The 22,670-nt window shown below is 45.2% G+C and overlaps 1 protein-coding gene across 9 annotated transcripts in view; it reads right to left on the bottom strand.

Annotated features, from left to right (window-relative positions):
* VPS13B (vacuolar protein sorting 13 homolog B) overlaps positions 1 to 22,670 on the bottom strand; it is a 3,421,660-nt gene that overhangs the window by 1,718,576 nt on the left and 1,680,414 nt on the right. For 7 of the 9 annotated variants that reach the window (XM_069621427.1, XM_069621422.1, XM_069621424.1 and 4 more), the window contains exon 21: positions 22,317 to 22,464. In XM_069621427.1, coding sequence (XP_069477528.1) covers positions 22,317 to 22,464 — 148 coding nt within the window. The remainder of the gene's footprint in view (positions 1 to 22,316; positions 22,465 to 22,670) is intronic. The other 2 variants (XM_069621423.1, XM_069621426.1) reach the window with 1 other exon arrangement.

Here is a 22,670-nt window from a genome sequence, read left to right as displayed (position 1 = left end):
ATTAGATTAGTGCGGAAGGAGACACACAGGGTGAAAGTTAACCAGAAGGTTTGGGTAAGCCCCCTGCTTTTTTAGGAGAGGGATGACAGTAGCTATTTTGAAAACAGAGGGAACGCAAGCTGAGTCGAAGGACAAGTTGAAGAGTTCAGTTAGGTGTAAAGGGGCAATAGGCTTGACTAGCTGAGGAGCAAGAGGGTCTGATGGGTATTAAGCAGGGTTAGTCTTCATCAGTAGAGATAGCACTTTGTCAGTATGACTAAGGTGGTGGATAGAGGCAGAGGATGATGGTAGAGTAGACGGAGTGTAATATGTGGAGGGGGTGTGAGGAAGGTTAGGAGAGTCTCTAATTTTGGACACTTTTGCAGCAAAGTATTCGGAGAAGTTATTAGCTGTGAGAGTGGAGTTGATAGTCACAGACTTAGGAGCAGTGAGGGATGAGTTTAGGGTGCCCTGTAGCTTGCGAGGATGGTTGGAGTGAGAGTCAATGAGGGTTAGGTAGAATTCCCTTTTCGCTCTATCAAGAGTGGACTTGCGAGAGTTCAGGGTAAAGAGGCAGAGTTGCAGGTCCTCATGTGAGTGGTTACGCCTCCATTTGGGCAGCAGTCGACGCATGTCTGTGCAGAGAGAGCTTATGAATGGGGTGACCCAGGGCTGAGGATGCAGAGACTTAGGGGTGAAACTAAGCAATGGGAAGTGACAGAAAATGAGTCATACAGTAGAGATTGGAAGCCGGAGAAGGCAGTATTGGTGGAAGTGGTATTGGGTGTGAAGGAAGAGAGTGAGAACTGTAGGTCGGAGAGAAAGGGGGAGTGGTAGAAGGTTTACATTTCCTTTTAGTAATAGGTGACGCAAGTGGTGAGGAAAGGTAAGAGGGTGGAAAAGAGATGGTGGTGGAAACAATCGAGTGATCAGATATGGATGGTGTGACAGTAGTATTAGTGGATGAGAGCAAGGTGGAGATAAATAAGAGATCCAACGAGTTACCCCATGTGTGGGTAGGTAGGTTATGGATAGAGCAGAGAGCATGGTCACTAAGAAAAGACTGAAGTTTAGATTTCTAAGAAGTAGTTGGAGAAGGAAGGTTAAAATCACCTAAGAGAATAGGTGATGTTTTGCAGAGAGAGAATCAAGGAGGTGCCCAAGATCATCAAATAATGGTCCAGTGGGACCAGGAGGAAGATAGATGGAGATAATGTGAACAGAGTAAGGCAGAGCAATAGTAGAGATGGTGAATTCAAAAGAGGTAGAAGAGGGCGTGGCATTGCAGATTTGTGAGGCATTGAGGCAGGAAGAAAGTAGGTGTCTGACACCTCCACCTCTCGACACCTCCACCTCTGCCAGGCAGTTGAGGAGAGTGAATGAAGGATTGTCTGGAGTCGTGTAGGGCCGCCAGAGTGTCTGTGTCAGAAGGAGCAATCCAGGTTTCAGTGACAGCAAGAAGGTCTAGGGGAGGATAGCTGGAGTGCAATGTTCAGTTGATGAGGTAAGGAAGAGTATAGAAGTTGAGTCTCAGATGAAGAGAGGCGAGTAGGATAGGCTTTAGAGGAAGTACGGTAAGCTTGTAGGCTGTGTTCGTTGGAGGGAGGTGGAAGAGAGATGGAGTAGTGGGAGCACTGAGCTCGAGTTTTAGAATAGGGATAGGAAAGGTGGACGTTGAAGGGTGATTGGAGAAAACGTAGGAAGAGGTGAGTAGAAAGAGCAGCAGGAGGAGCATGAGTGAATTCATTATAGGTGATTAGCACAGTGTGGAGAGACCGTACAGTCATTGGGAAGCTTGGGGTACTCACAGGTGCCAGTGTAAGTAAATAGTTGTTTTAGTGGAGTGTTGGAGTGAGTTTTGAATGTTGTTTGTGTTCTGTAAACAAGGCATTTATATACTATATATTATAGTGCCATAGCCCCACACTGCACTCTGAAGGCATTCTTTCAGATGTAAAGCTACCACATTGTTAGCATTGACACCTTGGCACCAGTTTCTACCGAACAGTACTTTTTAGTCCATCGTGAGCGCATGCTCACGAGGGTTCATGAAGAAAAGCTATGACAAAGGATGGGGAAACAATTGATATCCACGAGAAAGGCAAAATAACTAGGGGAAATGGGCGATATGACATCATTGGGGTGGTGCAATATTATTTTGATGCATTTTTTAAAGTCCGTCTGCAAACAAATTTCTCTTCTTTTCTGATGAAATCAATCCTTTATTTCTGATATGCATTTATTTAAAATGATTTACTCCCAGCTTATTGTGAGATTTCTAAAGCAGAGCTAGTGTCTGCTACTCCGAGACGTTTCGATGCAGAGCGAGTTTTTACAATTGGACTCCATTGTGAGATTGTTGATGCAGAGGACGTTTTTATAGTTCCGGTCTATTGCGAGATATATGGTCATCCTTTTTAGCAACCACTATCCTTTTGGATGACTGTTCTGGGTCTTTGATCCCATTATGAGGATATAGTACACAAAAAAGAAAAATGGGATTAAGTAGGTAAGCTACAGCAAAAAAACATACAAAACGATATGGACAATGACTTACAAGAGGAACCCTTCCAGTGTTTTTGGATCCATCTATCAAATCTGTATGAGGGTCTCTCGCAGTCATGAATTTATAGCAGGTGAGGTTGCAAGTTGTCCAATGCTTAGATTCCCGGGTTATGGGCTATCTTATTTACAGGATACTGGTTTGTGGTACTTCGGTGTCATAGGACTTTGTGGTTATAGTGGTCTACTGGGTTCTAGGTGCATGTGGAGACAAGAAGGAGGTTCTGGTGGATATCTGAGTTAGTGAGAGTCTATGGAGCACAATCACTTTGCTGGCTTGTGGACCCACCAGTCTGCAGAAGGCTCTGTCCTAGTGACTGTGATGAAAACAAAGTGGAATACTTTATTTGTATTCAGGATAGCTACACTGGCCTCCTTGCAAGGTCAACCTTGGGTAGGTTTCAGAGATGTAGGCTTCTGGCACTGTGGGCAGTAGGGTTGCCCAGTTACCAAAAGTCCCCTCACCCAGCATTCAGGTCATGCCCTTGACCGGGGATGGCAAGCAGATTAGGTGTCCAAACTGGTCTTACCAACCCAAGGGTCAGGAGCACCGGTCTTGGTATCAAACTAGTTGCCGAAATTACCAGGAAGAATGTCACCACTGGGGTTACAGCACGTCTAGTCGCTTCTTTAGCATGACTTCTTCACTCACTCAGTCTACAGGTAGATATTTTATTTCATATTCTGGCAAAACATTGTAGCAGGCACCAAGTTTATGGGGAACTTTTGAGGGGGTTAGTGGCCCAATCCTCAATCATGCGTTGCTTCATACAAACCTATTTGTGGCCCCTTAATCACTGGTGATCACCACATTCAACTTTTGCAGGCTTCCTCCTGGACAAATACTTAGAATATGTATGTACATCGGACATGCCAGTCTCCCTAGGCAAAGTTATCTTTTGCTTGCTGTGCCGTCAGAAATCCCAAGGCGGGAAACTCATGTCCATACATGGATACAGCCATACCACTTCACATACGATGGCAGGAGCAATCGCTAACTGCCTGACCTTGAGACAGATTACAGTCTTGCTGTGCTCCGTGAAATTGATCAAACAGGCATCCAGCAACCAGGTGTGTTCTTCAGCCAGGCCGGGATCTTAGTGGGAAAGTGGTGGGATCATTGCCCTTGAGGACCCAGGGTCCTGGAGAGGGTGTATCAAGGTCTGCACAGTTGTCCAGCTCTTGGGTCTGAGTCCATCAGGGAAAGAAACGTGATTCAGACAAGAAAAATGAATAAAATGACACAAACATTTCAACAGGGTTGCAGCTTAGATCGTTCCACCTGCCTCACTGGATAATGGAGTGTCATTACAGTGAATTACCAAAATCTAACGAACATCGAGTTTCTACAGAGTCTACAGGTTGGGGAGGGAGAATAACAAAAAGGCAATGGGAAAGAGACAGTTACCGGATAAGTGCAACATAGGGAGGGAAGCAAGTGAAATGAGACAGCAAAGACGAAGTAAGGAGGACAAAGAGGAAGATAAAGGAGGGCACTTGTACCAAACTACGAAGGAAGGTGTTTAAGAGAAGACAGCAAAAGAAATGTAGTCGTATGCAATGATGCACTATTCCAGGGAAAAGACAAAAAGAGGGGCAAGGATAAGAAGAATGAGGAAGAAGAGTGTGGCATCATCAGAGGAAAAGATATTTATTTTGAATAAAGATTATGGAAGTGTGATAACGTGGAAAGCATGAATGAAGACAGCAGTCAGGAAGTATCCGTGGAGAAAATCTGCATAACTACAAGAACTTGACCTTGCATTGCAGAAACTGAAATCAAGGCAGCAGAGAAACCAGTGCGGAGCAGCCCAAAATCATTGCATTTTCAATAAGCATTTCCCAGGCACTCAGCCCTCGACGGCAAATGCCATCATATCGCTAGACGACTAATGGCATCATATTGCTAGGGGCTCACCCCTCGACGGCTAATGGCATCATAACGCTAGCCGGCTAATGGCATCATATCGCTAGGGACTCACCCCTCGATAGCCAATGGCATCATATCGGTAGGGGTTCACCCCTCGATGGCTAATGGCATATCGCTAGGGGCTCACCCCTCGATGGCTAATGGCATCATATCGCTAGGGGTTCACCCCTTGATGGTTAATAGCATCATATCGCTAGGGACTCAACCAACGATGGCTAATGGCATCATATCGATAGGGATTCACCCAACGATGGCTAATGGCATATCGCTAGGGGCTCACCCCTCGATGGCTAATGGCATCATATCGCTAGGGGTTCACCCCTTGATGGTTAATAGCATCATATCGCTAGGGACTCAACCAACGATGGCTAATGGCATCATATCGATAGGGACTCACCCAACGATGCCTAATGGCATCATATCGCTAGGGACTCACCCAACGATGGCTAATGGCATCATATCGCTAGGGACTCACCCAACGATGCCTAATGGCATCATATCGCTAGGGACTCATACCGTTGGCCAGGAAATATGCATCTGGCTTCAGAAGACCTCCAGCCTCTATTCTCTCAGGCACACCTGGCTCTCCACTGCATCGGAGGGACGGGTTCCACAACAATCTGTGTTGCGAGTATTCTTTAACAAAAGCCAGTTGGCCCACTGGTGAAAAGAGGAGCATGACCATGTAATGGCATCCCTCCACTGCTGAAGGGGTAGAGCACCTTGATGCCCGCCTGGCTAGGTCCACGCTTTACAGATACCACAGATGAAAACCCCAGTCCTCACGGGTTCCTGGTTAGACTCCAGGCGCTCCCTGTGCCAGAAGCATGGTGGGGGGAAACTGGAGAATGCAGATAAGCCAAGGTGGGATTCAGTAACAATTCCTGGCTATTTTGTTGTAACTGGCCTGCGGTTTCACCATGAGGCCGCGACCTGTAAATGTATACTAAACACTTCCGGCTCATCTCCTTGGGAACTCCTGTGGTAAACAGTTACCATGCTGCAAACCTTGTAAACTTTTCAAAAAATGCTTGGTTGCCGCATAGCAGGGAAAAATAAAATACACCCAAACGGTTCATAAAAGGCCGTAATTCCATCTAAGCGTTCCGGTGACATTAGGGAACCACTTGCGCTCCGCTCTTGAGGTTTATGGCCTGCCCAGCGCGCGCACAGGAATTTACTGCCTTATTATGTACAGTTGGGTGTATATGATTTCTTACGTAATGGTAACAATGAAGGGCTTGTAACAAGGCCCTGAGAAAGGCGCATTTCTCAATTATGCTTCGCGGACTCATTCATTCTGCGAGGGCAAAACCTCGGCCTCGTGCAAGCGTGGAACGAGGCCATCCATTCCCACACTTCAAAAAAGAAAAGGGGTTTAAACAAACATGGGCTGCAGGTCGAGCACTGGAGGTTGTGCGCGTTCTCAACGAAGAAGCAATTTAACAAGCTGTAAAAATAACATCCTTTGCATGCATAGTGGCGGTTGCTGTCATTTTATTTTTTGCATCATTAAAATCTCCCACAGTGTTTCTAAACAGTTGGACATTTACTGCAGCAATTAACTGGAATCCCACTGCTTTCTCTGGAAACATCTTGAGCAATTTCCCAAAGCGGAGAACACATTTGTGACAGATTCATTTTGGGAAATACGTGCCAACGACTGGCCATTAAAGGGACGCCAGCGTAAAACCCTGTTCCTAAATGCAGAAAGCGTATCGTTGAGCAACCTCATTGGGGCAATTTTTGACATATTTGGCAATCCATACGGGATGAAAAGTGTCCTTTGCGAGTGTTTTCGGTTCATGACTTCCTGAATAACGCAGTGTGCCTCCTAGCCCCAGGCACAGCCGGTAAGGGCTTAAAAACCGATTCCAGAAGTGCCATTGCCCATTCCAAGACCCGTCCAAGGTGAATGTTAAACTCCACACTAGGGCTAACAACCGATGGCCTGAGTGAGGTGGTCGTTTGGAAAGCAACACAGACAGGCGCCGCCAGCATCCACCGCAGGGGACGTTTTCTAACTGTGTATTCAGTGGACAATTGTTGTATCTTTGAAAGGAAAGCATGTGGCTCGCACCCTTTATGCTACAGCGACTATGCTAAGAAAGGAAGATCAGAGGACCGGCCAACACGCAGCCCCAGTGTGTTGCGATTTTTGGAGATGGAGCAAAATAAACCACACCATTGCTAATACGATGCTGAAAAGGAACCGATGGAAGAACCAGTGAGGGCTGCACTCCATTCGGGTTTCCTCATCAAACTGGAAATCGCTCAAATCGATGCCACCATTCCACTTGTGGGACCTCTTTTCACATTGAGGGGCAATTAACTCTGAGCTCCCTCATGAGTGAAGCATTAAAAAAAGAGCAGGCTCTGGAGGAAAATGTTACATTACCGCAGCTGCCAAAACAGAGCTGTTCCAACCGGTTTCCAGCTGCATTTGAGGTCATGAATATAAAAATCCAACTTGTAGAGCCTGGGTCCGGAATAGATTTGTTTTTTAAGTGATGCTTGTAGCTGGAAAGGGCAATATGTATCACACGGAAAATCAACAGTGTGAACTCTCACAAACGATTACCTTCAACAGCTCATAAGTGGGCGAAGCGGCCAGTGGGAAAAGTTCCTTCAGTTCATCCAGGGATACCAAGAGAGCGCGACTGATTAGGAGACCCCGTGCTTTCAGGGAGCGTCACGCGCTGTCCAAGATCTAGCTTCCCCAAAATGCAATGAAACCAGGAAACATACAAGATTCCCGACAAGGACTTGCTGACAGGCTAATGTCTGTTCTTAGGACCCTTAACGGCTCGCTACTTCTGGTATCCTTCTCTAAATGTGAGGGGCGGGGAGAAGCTTTAGGTGATAGAATATATTGTGGGTTATTTATAAAGCGCTTAATACCCAGAGGTTTCTAAGTGCATACCTGGGGATCGAACCTGTGGTGCTCTGTGTCATCATTCTTCCAAGGCGAGCACGTTGCCCTGAGCTATCCTCCCGAGACGGGAAGGCGGGATTAAACTGGTAATCAAGCCACTCACGCCCTCATCCGTGCTTGGAATTTACATCATGGTCGAGCTCTTGTGTGTTGTGTTCATTTTCTGCTCCTACATAGGTGCACAACATACAAACATAGAGAACGATGCATAGTAGATGCCACCCACTGTTCTTTCAAAATGCTGTACACATTAAGTTCCCCCACTGTTGGTTACGACAAGCCTATGTTGTAATAGTCCGACTGCTAACACCTTGTATTGCAATGTACGATTGATCAGGCATTTCTCTTTTATTTGATTACCTACAAACTCGTGGTAAACAAAGACAACGCTATTTTATGTCCTTTTTAAAGTTCTAAGAAGAAAACTACGTGTGATTGTGTTAATCGCCCAGCACTGTGGTGGTTTCTAAAACTTGTAACTGCCTCGGAATTCGTGTTAGAAGCCAGAAAAGATATTCACACTAACAACTCCACTGTGGTAATGTGGGATGTCAGTGGAGCAGTGAAGAGGTCAACAGACCTTTCCCCTTCTGGAAGGTGGTGAGACAGGGCAGAGTTCTCACCAAACACTCTTCAATTTATTTATCAATGATACTGTCCAGGGGATTACAAATCTATCTGCTAATGCCCGTAACCTAATGTCAAAAACGACAGTATTCATTATTTTGGCGCACAACACAGCCCTTATCTCAAAAACAGCATCAGGCTGCAGAAAAAGCTACATACATTTAGATATAATGGAAAGGGGGTGTGATGAATGGGCAGAAAGAGAAAGGCATGGTTTGTTCCACCTCTAGACCTCTCAGTACAGTTCAGATTTGGGGGCGAGATGATAGTGCTGGTCAGAGTATCTGAAAACATGGAAGCACCTTTCAGTGAGAGTATATCCTGGGGCCTGCACAATCAGGACCCTCAAACGAAAAGGATTAGTGACACAAAACATTTCCAGGCAGTTGGTGGTCATGATATTTTCCACTCTCTTGAGGTGAGATATGCCCAAACTGAAATGGCTGCACCATATGGGTCTGAACTGTGGGGTTATAGCAACCGTGAGTCTTTTTTTTTTTATAAGCAGCTCCTTGATCTTCCAAAGCCTACTACAGTATACCTCAGTGAATGAAGCTGGGACAATTCAAGATAGGATAAGAAGCAATGAGCAAAACCATAAACCTAATGCATGAGAATTTTGGGCGACACTAACTTAAGTTAAATCTGAGACCTTTCTAGGCCAGGGCTTGTTAGCATCAAACAGACTGCCAGTGTTTTGGGTATTGTGATGAATCTGGACTATGCAACCCTTCTACCTAGAGGGGTTCCACCCCCTTTTAGGCTAGTGAGGCACACTCCCGGTCCAGAACACATTATATGCCTACATGGCAATCAGAAAGACTGTTTACCCGGTTTTGTATTCACCAAATAGTGACATTTCATCAATCTCTTTGGCTTCAGGTAATGATGGTTCTCGCTTGAACTCCACAGTCAAAGAGCAGTGAAACACCCCTTTTGTTTGTAAATACATACATGAACGCACAAGGAACTTAGAAGCGAGAAGAGAGAATCCTACAGAGGGGCGAGCCTCAGGCGGGAAGACAACCTGGAGTGGTGGAGTTATGCTAGACTGCATAGCCAGCAGTAGCACGGAGAGCGAACAAAGCTCTGGTAGACGCCGGAAGACTGGAGTCCTGACCGATAGGGAAGCCTGGATAAAAAAGAAGATAGACAGAAACCTAGGGATCCGTACGAGAAGTGCATTCGCGGCCGAGGCAACAGCAGAAGGCTTCTGGAGAGGTAACGTCATTGAGGGTGGCGAACAGTATCATTAAAGGCGAAAGCCACCACGGTTACAGGAGCAGGATAAACCCGAAGTGGTAGACAACCCACATGCACTGTGCTAAAGCAAGCATATTGATGAACAGAGGGCTTTGGGGAGCCCTGAGAAACCGAGAGACATTAACAGTCAAGGCTGGGAAAGCCTGAAATGTTACAGAATGATAATAATGTGTTATTTACATAGCGCCTTAATCAGAAGCCTGATAAACCCGAATGGGCAGACGCCCTATCTAAGCCGAGATAAAGCAGACCTATCAGACTGCCAGGGGGCTTTAGAGAGTCCTGCGAAACAGTGAGACAGTCCGAACTGGAGAAAGAGTGGAGCTCGAGGGTTCCAGTCAGTATCGAATCAGATCATTGTCAAGCACCAAGTCAGAAATGGGGGTTTCATATTAAGAAAGCCTTTGATGCTGGAAAAAGGGGACCATACAGAATTAAGTTTTGGCATACAAAACCTGCAGAGAGGTTGGGAACTGTATTGTGACAATTTATGAACATTTAAAAAAAACTAGAGAAAGTGATCCAAGTGATTGGGCCAAGCAAAAGCCAAAACAGAAGCTATTGCACCGGCTTCCTTTTTTGTTATTTGTTTCTCTAAAGGGTAGGTAGGGCGAGTCAGCTAATAGGATTTGGACTAAGGACTATTTCATTTGGACTTTGACGAGCACGCTTTCTTTTGGTTGATTAGGCAGGGAACTTCCCTCACAGCAGTAGGGCTAGATAGTTTTCTCTTTATTTAAATAAACATCCTTCAAACCTGGCAGTTCTTAGTCCAACTCCTTCTGGTTAGCCACAGTATGTAATACTTATTGGAGGACCTGGCCTCTATAAATGTTAACACCAAATGTGATAAAACAGGCATGTTAGGATTGAATCCAACCTGTCTATTAGCCAAGTGTTGGGGGAGCAGCAAAGCCCAAAATATATCCAGAGACTAAGCGCTAGCCTGAGCTTTGTCTGAATGACCTTGATCGCTTTCATGTCAAATCTATGTAGACAAAATAGGGCACAGGGAGTTTACCTTTGGCTGCATTTACAAGGAGTTGGAAAGAGTTTCAAAATGAATCTTTTATATATATGTGAAGAGTATGAAAAGAGTACACAACATAAATGTAACATTGTTTTGATATTATCTCACAACTTTAATCTGTAGATTGAAGATCATAAAGCCAGTTAGAAAGAAATAGTACCTTTGAAGAGACCACTATTTTAGTTTGGGAGGGTATTTTCTGATACATAAATAGGTTTGATACTCAATTGTTTTCTTCGATTTCTTTGTAGGTTCATGTACATCATTATTTATTAAAACTATATTTATTAAATCATTTTGGGAAAACAAGCGATACACCTCTGGAAAAAGAGTAAGGAGAATGTTTCTTACCTGTAACTCCTGTTCTCCACCATTGATAACTTTCATAGATTAACATGCTGTGAATATTTCCTGTCGTCAGGCTGGGAATCCTCGGTTACGTTTTGATTACCCTTGCCCTGGGCAAGAAGAACATACATTTTGTAGCCTAACACCTTTGTTATGGGTGTTTTTGGTCCCCACCAATGGGACCTCGAGAAACCCTACACTAGACCCTCCTCTTCCTATCAGATTCTGACCCTGTGGTACCAGGTCTCAATGGGGTCGAGAGGTTTTACCTGACGGGGTGGAAGGAGGGCGCATGTGAATCTATGAAAGATATTCAGATAAAGGTAAGAAACATTCTCCTTCTCCAGCACTGGATCTTTCATAGATTCACATGCTGTAAATAGACTACGTAGCAGTATACAAACACTGGAGGTGCATACAGGGAAAACCCTGCACCTGCAGTCCTTACAGCCAATCCATAGGATCATACCTTACTGGACACGCACAGTGGGACTGTCCGCACTTCTTTGGCATGCTGCTTCTCCAGGCAGTAGTGCCTTGTGAAATTATGTCGCACAGACCAGGTGGCCGCTTGGCAGATATCTGTGATCGAGACCCCCCCCACTGACCATGCCGCTGAAGCCGCTGTACCTCTCGTTGAATGCAAATGTGGGTGAGCCTGGAGGGGCTTCCCTTCTGACTTGTGGCAGAAGACATTAGCCGACGAGATCCACCTCACCATGCTTTGTTTGGATAGAGCATTGCCTTTATTCGTCGGGCCATACGCTACAAAAAGTTGTGCGGATTTCCTGAAGGACTGCATCCTGTCAATGTAGTATTTTAAAGTTTGCTTGCGGTCAAGCCAGTGTAATGCCAACTTTCCTGGTGATGAGGGCTTGCTGAAGAAAGCTTGCAAGGATATTGTGGAATTTTTGTGAAAATCTGTGGTCACTTTCGGAACGAATCGCGGATTTGTCATGAGAAGTACCCTGTCCTTTTGGAACCGCAAGTATGGCTGGTTGATTGCAAGGGCTTGCAGCTCAGATACCTCCTGGCTGACGTAAGAGCTACCAGGAAGGCGAGCTTCCAGGACAAGTATCCCAGAGGGGCAGAGGCCATAGGCTCAAACGGTTTATTCATGAACCCTGAAAGCACAGTGTTGAGGCTCCATTCTGGCGATAACCGTCTTACTGGTGGAAAATGTCTGAAAAGGCCTTCGAAGAAATGCTTTATGAGCATTCGTAAAGGGACATGCCTTTCGCTCCCCTAGTGTACCTAGAGATGACCGCAAAGTGCACTTCAATGGAGTTGTGGGTAAGGATTTGTTTGGCTAGGATTAGCAGGTATGGCAGTACCTCCTCGGGCGTCACCCGGAATGGGTTCAGTCCTTCGTGGGGGTGTTGGCGTTGGGTTTTGCACCACTTACAAAATCGCTTCCACTTTAGATGGTATGATTTGTTAGTGGCAGGAGCTCTTGCAACCAGGGCCTGTCTACCCTCTTAAGATATGTTCAGGATTCCGAACTCCGCAAAATGAGGAGCCAAACCGTCGGCGTAGTGATTGAAGGTCGTGGTGCAGAATTTTCCCTTTGCCTTGTGTTATGATGCCTCGTCGATTGCCAAGTTGGATGGATTTGTCCCTGGAGAGCTGGACCACATCGGAGTACCAGGTCTGGCAAGGCCAACCCGGCACAATGAGAATCACCTTGCAGGAGTGCCGCTTGATCGCCTGTATTGCTCTGCACAGCATCGGGAATGGCAGGAACGCGTATGCGAAGAGGCCATCCCACAGAAAAGCGTACCCGTTTCCCATTGAGCCATTTTGGGGCATCCTGCTGGCCTACCTGTAACACATTTTGCTGTGGATCGTGGTGTACAGGGCTACTGTTGGCTGACCTCAGCGTTGGAACAGTGATTGCATCGTCGAGAAGTCGAGCGCCCATTTGTGGTTTTGGGTCCTTTGCCTGCTGAGGCTGTCTGCCGTCTGATTCTGTATAGCTCTGCCATACAATGTGCCTGACTTTGTGCAGGCTTTTTCCTGCTCGCTCTGTAATGGGGATTAACAGTCACGTCCACGCATCCAGCCCGAAATCAACACCCAGTACTTCAACTTGTTTTTTATCTACAAGGAAAGCCTGCATCTGAGGGATAGTGCTGTATGTTTCTTCAAGACAAGACTTTACTTTTCTTGCAACATACACCACTCTCTGTCGGAACTTCTGTCCAGACTGGTGTACTCTAAGAAATAACACTATTTCTAGAGAAAAAAAGCAAAATACTTACCCCTGCAAACAGGAAACTTTTGTCCCTTATCCTTGGACTCCTTTGTGATCCAAGACAGCAATTGCGAGACTCGAGATCGCATCCCCAAGAGGAAAGCCTGTTGCCAGCAACCAAAAGGTCCACTAGTCTGCATACCCCTGTTTAAACATACAGGGTACGTCTTGCCCTGAGGAAGGCTCCGAAATCCACGCCAACCAAAATGGTGATAGCCGAAACATGCCTTCAGTACTGGTTTATTTGAATGTTTTAGATCAGCAGCACTGATAAAAAAATATTTTTTGCATAAAAACCGGCACGTTGGCAGATTACAAAACATGATCATATATTGATCATGACACACAAAAATAGAGAACTCTCCAGGAATAGACATCTTCAGTAAATTTTGTGAACTAAATATTAAGTCTATTGTAGAGTAACTTATGTATCTATTCTTGTCTTCATTTTTTCTTGTAATGTCTTTGGTATTTACTGCTGAATATGATACTTTCTTTGAATTTGTTTAGAGAAATGTATTTCTTTCCGTGTTTGAACAATTTATATTTATTATTAAGCTTTGTTTAACTTACCTTTTTGAATGTTTTTATTTTATCATTAATAAATGGTCAATATCTTTCCAGACATATCTTTGGTGTTTCCTTACCTGTGGACTCTATATACGGCACAGAACATTTTTTGGTAAAAGAAAAGTAAAATAAGGACAGTAATTTTTATGACTGATCACAGTGTGGATTGCTCTATTTTGTTTGTTCTATATTTTGCCCTGAATCCACACAGACACTCCAGGGGCTACCCTACCCTTTTGTTTAACAGTCTGATTCTGTATCCCCAGCAGGTGGGGAATGTCTAAAAGCTGATCCCGTGTGATCCCGTGTGATGTCAGTTGAGCTTCCTTGGACAATGTCCTGGAACTCGTTCCTCCCTGCTTTCGCAGATAATACATTGTCGTGGTGTGGTCTGTGAGGACTTTAACCATTTGGTTCTTTAGTATCAGGAGAAAAGATTTGAGTGCCCACCAAACGGCTCTGAATTTGAGTACAACGGTACGGCTCGTTTTGCGTGATGGAGGGGTTAGTGTTGGAGACACACTCCTGCCCCTGGGTAATGGCCAAAGCACAGGGGATGCTGGGGCGCAGAGAAATTGACCTGGATCACGAACGCCCTCTGGAGGACCTTGCTGACCTTCCCCGCGTAGTAGACCTGGGTCTGACTGGAGATTGTTGTGGTATCTGTGGCACCGCTGGTTGAGGTGGCGGTTAGGCCGGCATCCCTGGTCTCATCAGAGCTGCATGAAGCTCAGTGATGACCCTCTGTATGGACAAGAGCACTTGCATGTATAGTAGGGCCTGTGGGTTGGTTAACAGTGCCGTTACTTCCCTTTGCTGGATTTGTTGGTGGGCCCCCTGGGCAGAGCTGGGCCTGCATCTTCCAGTGGCAGTCGCAGAGTTGCGGTGTCCAACCTGCCTCCTTCTTGTGGCCATCCAAGTGCCAGGTCTCCTTCCTGAATATGGCTCATTGGTGTAGATGGCCTAGCTGGAGCGTCCTCCTGTAATATCACTGACTGTCCAGAGTCTGACTTTTGATGCTGTGCCTCGAAGTCGGTATCCACCTCGTACTGTAATATCTCCATTGGTATTACATTGGAGTACTGGATAGGAGAGACCTGGCTGATGTTGTGACTGGGTGACCTTGCCTGGTTGTGGAGGTTGCACCTCCTAAGGAAGTTCTTGCCTTTTCTTCGATGGGGCTGGTGTCAGCGACGGGCACTCCTTCCGTGTTTCTTTGGGGCCAGGAGGTGTGTCTTTCCCCGTAGCCGAGGTTGAAGGCCGGGGTGACAGGACCTTGTTCATGTGGTCTTTGTCCATGGGTTTTTTCGTTGACGAGTCCGGTTTATGTGGTGTCGCCGACAAGCTTGTTTTGTGCGAGATGTCGATGAGGCAGTTTTATGTGGTGTGGTCGAAGGATCAGGCGCCTGGTGCTTCGTTGCTGTTGATGTCAGCGGGCCACCTTTACATGACTTTTGCCGCTTGTAGCCATAGGCAATCTTGTGCTTGGGCTTCTTCAACGGCCGTTCTTCCGACCTGGCCCTTTCCCTCGACCACGGTCATTTCCCACGGGAGCGATCATGATATTGGTTGACTCGACATCAGAGGAGTATTCGGGGTAGTTCCCCTCATTGAGCCAGCAGACAAGCCTTCTATTTCTGTCTTTGAGTTAAGACCTCAACATACGGTGCAGTTTTCAACAGCGTGGTGGGGTTAAAGGCAGTAAATATAGGCTTATCTCCTTCATATACAATTTTGAGGTCACAAATGGCACAGGGCTTTAAAAGGGGTCTCCTTTTGTCCTCCATCCCCAGAATACATCCTCACCTTGAAGAGTGTTCTTGATGTTGTGTAGCGAAAATGCTTCTTTTCTTTGAAACTGTTGTTTTGAGGAGTTTAACCTAAAATTCTGACTATGGAAAAACCAGGGGACTCCCTCAACTGAACACGTAGTTAGAATCTGAGGGGAAGAGGAGGGTCTAGTCTAGGGCTACTCGAGGTCCCATTGGTGGGGACCAAAAACACCCATAACAAGGATGTTAGGCTACAGAATTTAGTTTCGTCTTGCCTAGGGCAAGGGGAATCAAAAAGAAACTGAGGATTCCCAGCCTGACGACAGGAAATATTCACAGCATGTGAATCTATGAAAGATCCAATGCGGGAGAATTATTAGACCTGAAATGCATTGGGTTCACACAAAATAATGTATTCAAAGATTTGTTAGTCAACTTGTAACATAATAAGATCAATATTAGAATGTTTAATTTGTATATTTACGAGTGGTGTGGGAGGCTGGATGAGCAGGTGGATTAGCCACTACTCATCTTTGTCCTCCTGTACTAATCCTTTTACTCCAGGGCTGGCAGATGGCCAAGCATTACTGCAGAGATCAGACACCTGATATTGTATGGCTCCCTTCGTGCTAATGGGATGGGCTGCATGCATGGCCCCGGCAGAGGAGGAGTTCAAGAGACCTGCACCTGGGTGGAAGGTGGACTGAGCGGCTGTAACTAGTAAGATGTTTGGTGCTGGCACATTACAGAGAATTGTAGGGTAGTTGCTGATGGGTATTGGAGCATCAATGCTGATGGGAGGGGCTCTTGCTCAAGGTCTAATGGACCTGCTTTAGCTTAGGGGATAGCCTCAGGAGTCAACCGTCTTCTGGCTTGGGCAAGGATTCAGGGGGGGCTTGGTTGGATGGGGCACTGCCAGAGGTTGGCTGTGCAAGCCCTTCTATTGGCAGAGAGTGGAGTGGGAGGACTCCTATCCTTTCGCCTTTTCCCTTCCTTAGATTATCCTACTTTGCTTACCCTTTATAAATCGCTTCATTTATTTTTCACAGAGGCAACACATATGTTAGGCATTTTGGCCTTAGTTTTGGGCAGCCAATTTATCTAGACCTTTTAAAAGACATGACCCATCCATCGAGATTAATCCTGGTCAACCATGCCCACAATAAACTTCGGACAGCCTGAGCACGTCTCAAGCCCCTTGCGCACCAGGGCTTTACATATACATATATAAGACAGAAACTGGCTTCTATCACTCACCGGCTTACATACCTTGCTATGCTTCACACCAGATCTTACTTGAAGACATCTCTCTTCTTATATTACACCATTTTCAGGTCAATGCATCCTAAGCAGAGAAAGGTCCTGCTGTCCCTGGGTGGGACATAATGCACCTTAACTTGGACAAGGTTTAAACGCCTTGAGACTAATACAGTGGTGAGCTGCTGCAGTATAAGAAAGCTGTATAATAATAGAAATAACAAGGGCGGATACGTTTGCAAATACATGCCAACAGGCCCTATAACATTTCGGGACATGTCAGTCAAGTCCTGGCTTTTATTTTGCATTCTGGAATTTGTATACCTGGATTTCCACATTATAAACTCAGGACTACAAGTCTCAAAAAGCAAAGTTAAAACTAGGACTGGAATAGCATCTCCTGAATGTAATGAGGAATGTAATCAATTATTCCGTAAGACGTTTCTTGTGATAATATCTAAACTAACAGCAAAAATATTAGCTTAAAGATATAAAGTTGGGGTTGATCAAGCTATTAAAAGATATAACTTGGAGCATCAAGCCCATGCTCTTTTTAGGCCGGTGACTGCAGCACTCAGGACTACAGGTCCCAGGATGCAAAGTAAAAAGCAGGGCTGGACTAGCATACCCCCAATGTAATGGGGCATTTATGTTTGCACAACTTATTTGCAGTTCGATCACAATTGTCGAAGCCTTTTTCGTGAGCGTGTATGATTCATTGTTGCAAACCGATGCCCCAGAGACATAGAATCTTTGCTGAAGTCACCTACCTAAAACATATCACAGGAACCTTAGGGGAAATAACTGATTTAGGTGAAGGAAACTTGGTATCCTTTTTGTAAGATCCTGGGTTTATTGTTGTGAATCGTGCACACATCAGGGTGGATTTTTCATGTATCTAGTACAGTGATTTTAATGTGACACTTTAATGTACCTGATTAAACAGGTTTTCTTTGTCGGACAACGTTCTGAGATACTTGTATGCAAAAGATTGGAAGTAAGATTAAATGTGCTTAACCAAAGATGCAAGTCGGTTTTCATGTTACAGAAATGTTAACCTGTATTTTATAATGATGTATGAAGTTGTATGGTTGTTTAAACCGAGATAAACTTAAGGCAAATTAAATATAATGCAATCTAATATATTGGTCACTAACAACCTGCATTCTGTTTTATTGCTACTGGCCTGTAATATAATTTGACAACTGTTGAGCTGAACAGTACTTTGTGTTGGTTGTTACTACCCTGTATTGCACAGTCTGTATTGTAATTATGTATTCACTGTCTCTACTGTGCTTACAAATCGAAACTTTCCATATCTCGCCACTGCCAAACGGCCTGTAAAATGCACGTCCTCGTCTTCTGCCTAATCATGTCCTCACTCCCTCTACCCTTTCAGCTGGTGGTTCTGTTTAGTACCTTCCATGTTCCTCCCTCAACCTTCATGCCCTATATACGTACCATGTATACATTTAAAAAAGAAATCTGGGGACCTGCACCAAACCTGCTCACACCCTATCCAAACTGATCAACTCCCTCAATGTAAAAAAAGCTCTCACCTATCTGTCCTCCGACCACCATTAGGGATAGGTTGTGATGTGGGAAAGCAAGTGCTAATTAAAGAAGGAGGTTTTGTTAGACTTTCTGGGCATTTCACAGACAATGGATGACGCTACATTTCAGAGACAATGGATGAGGTTAGCGGCATCCATGGTCTCTGAAATACCCCAAAAGTCTGTAACAAAACCCCCTCCTTCAATTATCACTTAATTTCCTACACCCCAACCTATCCATAACGGCTGTCACAGAAACATGGATTACGTAACTCAGTCAGTCCTAAAGCTCTACACAAGAAATCCTAAATCTTCTCCCACTAGCCTCGATTGATAAAAGGAGGTGGGCAGAGTCAGATTCTTGATCAATAAGGCCACCCCATCTGCTACTCTTCCCTGCTCTGAAGTATTTCCTTTCTTCTTAGAATTTGTCATTCGCCTTCTCTCATCTATGTATTTTACTTTCACTATAACCATCATTAAGCCCCATCCCCATGACACCCTTATCTCCTCCTTTTCTGATATTGCCCTCCCACTAGATTGCCTACCCTCAGAATCCAACACTTCGCTCATGGGCACTTGACCTCCCAAAATTGTTCAATTTCCATTAGACTCTACCCTGTCTGACATCTCTTGACCTCTTGACCTCCCAAAATTGTTCAATTTCCATTAGACTCTACCCTGTCTGACATCTCTGTGGTCTCTCCAAAACCTCCCAAGCCACTGCACTGCAACTCCCTTGACATGACCTTCCTCTCTCAACCACTGCCCATTACATCAAACCATCTCCGTCTTATAACGCCCTCCTGCCCTTCATCTCTATCGCCACATGCTCTCACTTCCCCTGGCTGTCACATTCCTAAACGTAATGGCTACTCCCTTGGAAAACCAGTATCCAGCTTGATCCTTTACTCCATTTGTCCCCAACTCTGGATCATGCCACTGAACCAACAGTTAAGAACTACCATGCGTCTCCACCCCTGTCACTGATGCAGGTACAGCCCTCCCTCTCTCCTTGTCAGCTAAAAGGAATCCCTCCACACACTCCTCTGTTCTGGACAGAGCCAAATAAATCTACTACAAGTGTGCACAGTCTCTCCGCTCCCATCCTTACAAATTAACATCTAACCTCCAAACCACACTAGCCCTGCTCCAAGTCTTACTCTCTCTCTACAATGACCTGCCCTCTATTTCTCACATGCAATCACCAAGACCAGAGATACTCTCACCTCTTTTCTAATTTTTCACAGGGCACACGCGTCTGCCTTGTATGCTTTAAGGAAGTGGCCATCTTAACCATCCTGTAAAAACCATCTGTTGACACCAACAACCCAGCCAAATATTGGGTCTCTCTCAGACCTCTACCAGTACTCTAAAGTTCTATAACGTGGTGTTAAACTAGATCATAACATATAAGCCCATTCAATCGGGCTTCCGCAGTAAGCAGTCCAAAGAAATAGCACTCACTGATGGCTTCAACTACCTCATTGCTGTTCACCAATCTAAACTCTACTCCATCTCAATACTCCTTGACCTCAGTGCTGCCTTTGACACTGCTATACGCCCTCCTCCCCTTTACACACTCTTCAATTTCTGGAAAGCAGCCTTAGAATGATTCCCTTGTGCATGTCCGACCAATATTTCTGGATCTCATTGAAAAACAATACCTCCCGGCCACTCCATTCCAGTGGGAGTTCCTCAAGATTCACTCCTTGATCACCTCCCCTTCAAAGTCTACACCTTCACAATCAGCAAACTTATCCTCTGCTTGAGCTACTCCTACCACCTTTTTGCAGGCAATACTCAAATATACTTCTCTTGCCCCTCCTCCACCTAAAGCTATCCACTTGCATCCCCAACTTTCTTTGCCATCCATCACTGGAGAGCACTCTGCTCCCTGAAGGTGAACTCTTCCAAAACGGAATCCTCACCCTAACTCTGGCCACCCCTTTCTTATTTCTTTTCCACCAAACCATTTCAACTCAACCACCAGGGCTCACAAACTGGGAGTCCCCTTTGGCAGGCACCTTAATCTCCATATCATCATTTCCTTGACAACAAGTGCCAAGCTTAACCTATGAACATTTGCAAATTCCTTCCCTGCCTCACCATGAACTCTGCTAGAACCCCGATCAATCCTCACGAGGCTTCAGTACTAATCTAGCCTCCTAGTGGGACGTACCCTTTACACTTTTTCTCCCCTTAAAGTACTCAACCTTGGCAACCGCCCAGTATAACTTCCCCTGCTTCATCAGTACAGGCTGGCTCTCGATACAGGACACGCCACTCTAGGTTCCTTCTTCTAGTTTTCAAATGTATCTATGGATGCCCCTACCGCCTCACCTAGATAGCCCTATATCCCACTACACACCCACTCAAATCCTGCAGTCTCAAGCCCTCCTTCACTTCCCTATTTCACCTACCCTGTGCTTCCTCCCTCATCTGCACCTTCTCCCTTCTGGCTCCCTACCATTAGAATGCACACCACCTAATATTAAAATCATAACCACAATTAGGGGCTTCAAAAGCACCCTAAAATGTGCAACTCCCACCTCTTAAAGGGGCTACTGAAGCCTTGCTTGTAGTTTGTCACCCAATTCGTGATCATCCTTCCTGCCCCAATTGTACATAAATATTAAGTAATGTATACAATCAAACTTAGTGCCTTATGCACACGCTGTAAATATGTGTAGTTAGTATGTCGTGTACGCATTCTCTTGATTGCACATCCTCATAACCAATATTTTAATGTTTAATCTACATTCCACTACCCTACTGCTGCAAAGCCCCTGGAACCAGGATTCATCCGCCTGTTGTTATTCCTCTTGTACAGGATTTATGTTTGAGGTGCCCTTTAACCCAAGACCAATAAATACCAACAAAAACACTCTTAACATTAAGCTATGCTGGGAGCAGATCTGACAGGGAAGCCCATCTCTGAAACGACTTTAACTTTAATTTCTGGACAACACAGATATGAGCACTGGTGGGGAGCATGAGGTGGCACCTTACAAAGATCAGGCTTGATTCAATGAATGGACCAGAAGCCATCATGTGTCTCGTCTCCATTGCGCTAGGATTCAGAGATGAAGAGCGATTCACATTGGACCCTATAAGATGTCTGTGGCACGTCTGAACCCACACCCAAACCCAGTGAATTTCGCCAGGTATTGGCCTTGTCGCATTTTTTCTCTCCGCCACTTTTTGTGACTCCACTGGCCGAGCAAATCAATGCTTTTTTAATTCACTTGAAGTGAAAGGTGTAATACTGAAGGTTGTTTCAAAAGAATTTTTAAAGTCTGCAGTTTGGTCGTTCACTTTTGGTTCACTTGAACTCAATTGTTTTTTTTTTTGTTACGGAGGGGTCCCCTTATTTCTCCTACTCCCCTACCCCACCCCCACATACAAATATATATGTATGTATGTGTAATTGGTCAATTCGAACAAAAGTGAATGACCCTACTGTAGACTTTCAAGCTGCTACCTCTCGTATGGTCTACAAAGAAGTCTTATGGTTACTTATGTAAAATAAAATGTTTGAGCGCTGTTCAAGCACCCACACATTCCAGCGTGGGTATTCCCGGGTTTAGATGAAGGAATTCCACATGCAAACCAGGAAATGCACGTTTGTTGGGAGCCAGGAACCAGGATCCCTTTTAGAAAACATTCTCACAAAAAGCGCAGCCCTGGGACGGTACAAAATGTTTGCCATCCGACATTGCACACCCCGATTGAGCAGGGCACAGACAGCGGCTGTGAAATGGCTGCAAGGCAGGAGGTCAGGGCGAGGGCACTTCAGTAACACTAGGCGGGCACAGAGGCATCCCCGCTTCCCACACTGCACTTACACGCGCATGCGCACCCAGGGATGTCTGCAGATTTGGGAAATTCATATTTAGGCCTGGCGGGTATTTCACAAACATGCGCGAACTCCAAGGCCACTCCTGTCCCTACACTCCCATGGCTCTCTTTTATAGTTCTAAAGATTATGAAGCTGCACGCCACGCTACTAGCACCAGCCGGCTGTAAACCTGCGCTGCCTAAAGGAAAACGGAACGCGCTTTAAAATGACATTTTAAAAAACCCTGATGATTATAAATTATAGAAATTTTAAATTAAATAAATCTCTTTCAGAAGGAATATTTATTTAAGGCTGAAAGGTGTGCCATGATGTTTGCACAGCTGATCCCCACTGAAAAGTGTTTTTTTTAGGTTCAATTAAAGAAGAGAACATACCTGTTACAGTTTTTGTTTTGACAGGGCTGCTGGCGTACTCGGAGGCCTGATTTGATGGCTGCCTTGCCAAAGGCGCACTTCCAACTGACACCTCATCCTCTTTTTTTCTACTTACTGGCACAACAAGGGGAACAGTTCCCACCGGCTGCTGAAAGGAAAAGGGGAAAAATCAATAGTGCATTGTGGTCAAATTAGGGTTAGCCATGTTCAGCATAGGCATGACATCATGCAACGCGCCATGGGAAGGTTCATTGGACATGTTAGGAAAACAAACATTTCTTTGATTTCAGCACCCCACTTTCAGATTGAATGCAGCCTAGTGTTCTTCTAATTCCAAGATCCATGCACACTGTT

The sequence above is a fragment of the Ambystoma mexicanum genome, chromosome 5q (genome assembly GCF_040938575.1).
Source record: "Ambystoma mexicanum isolate Mex_15411 chromosome 5q, UKY_AmexF1_1, whole genome shotgun sequence".
Taxonomy (NCBI): domain Eukaryota; kingdom Metazoa; phylum Chordata; class Amphibia; order Caudata; family Ambystomatidae; genus Ambystoma; species Ambystoma mexicanum.
The sequence above is the reverse complement of the archived record's forward strand: the minus strand, read 5'-3'. Positions and strand labels throughout refer to the sequence as shown.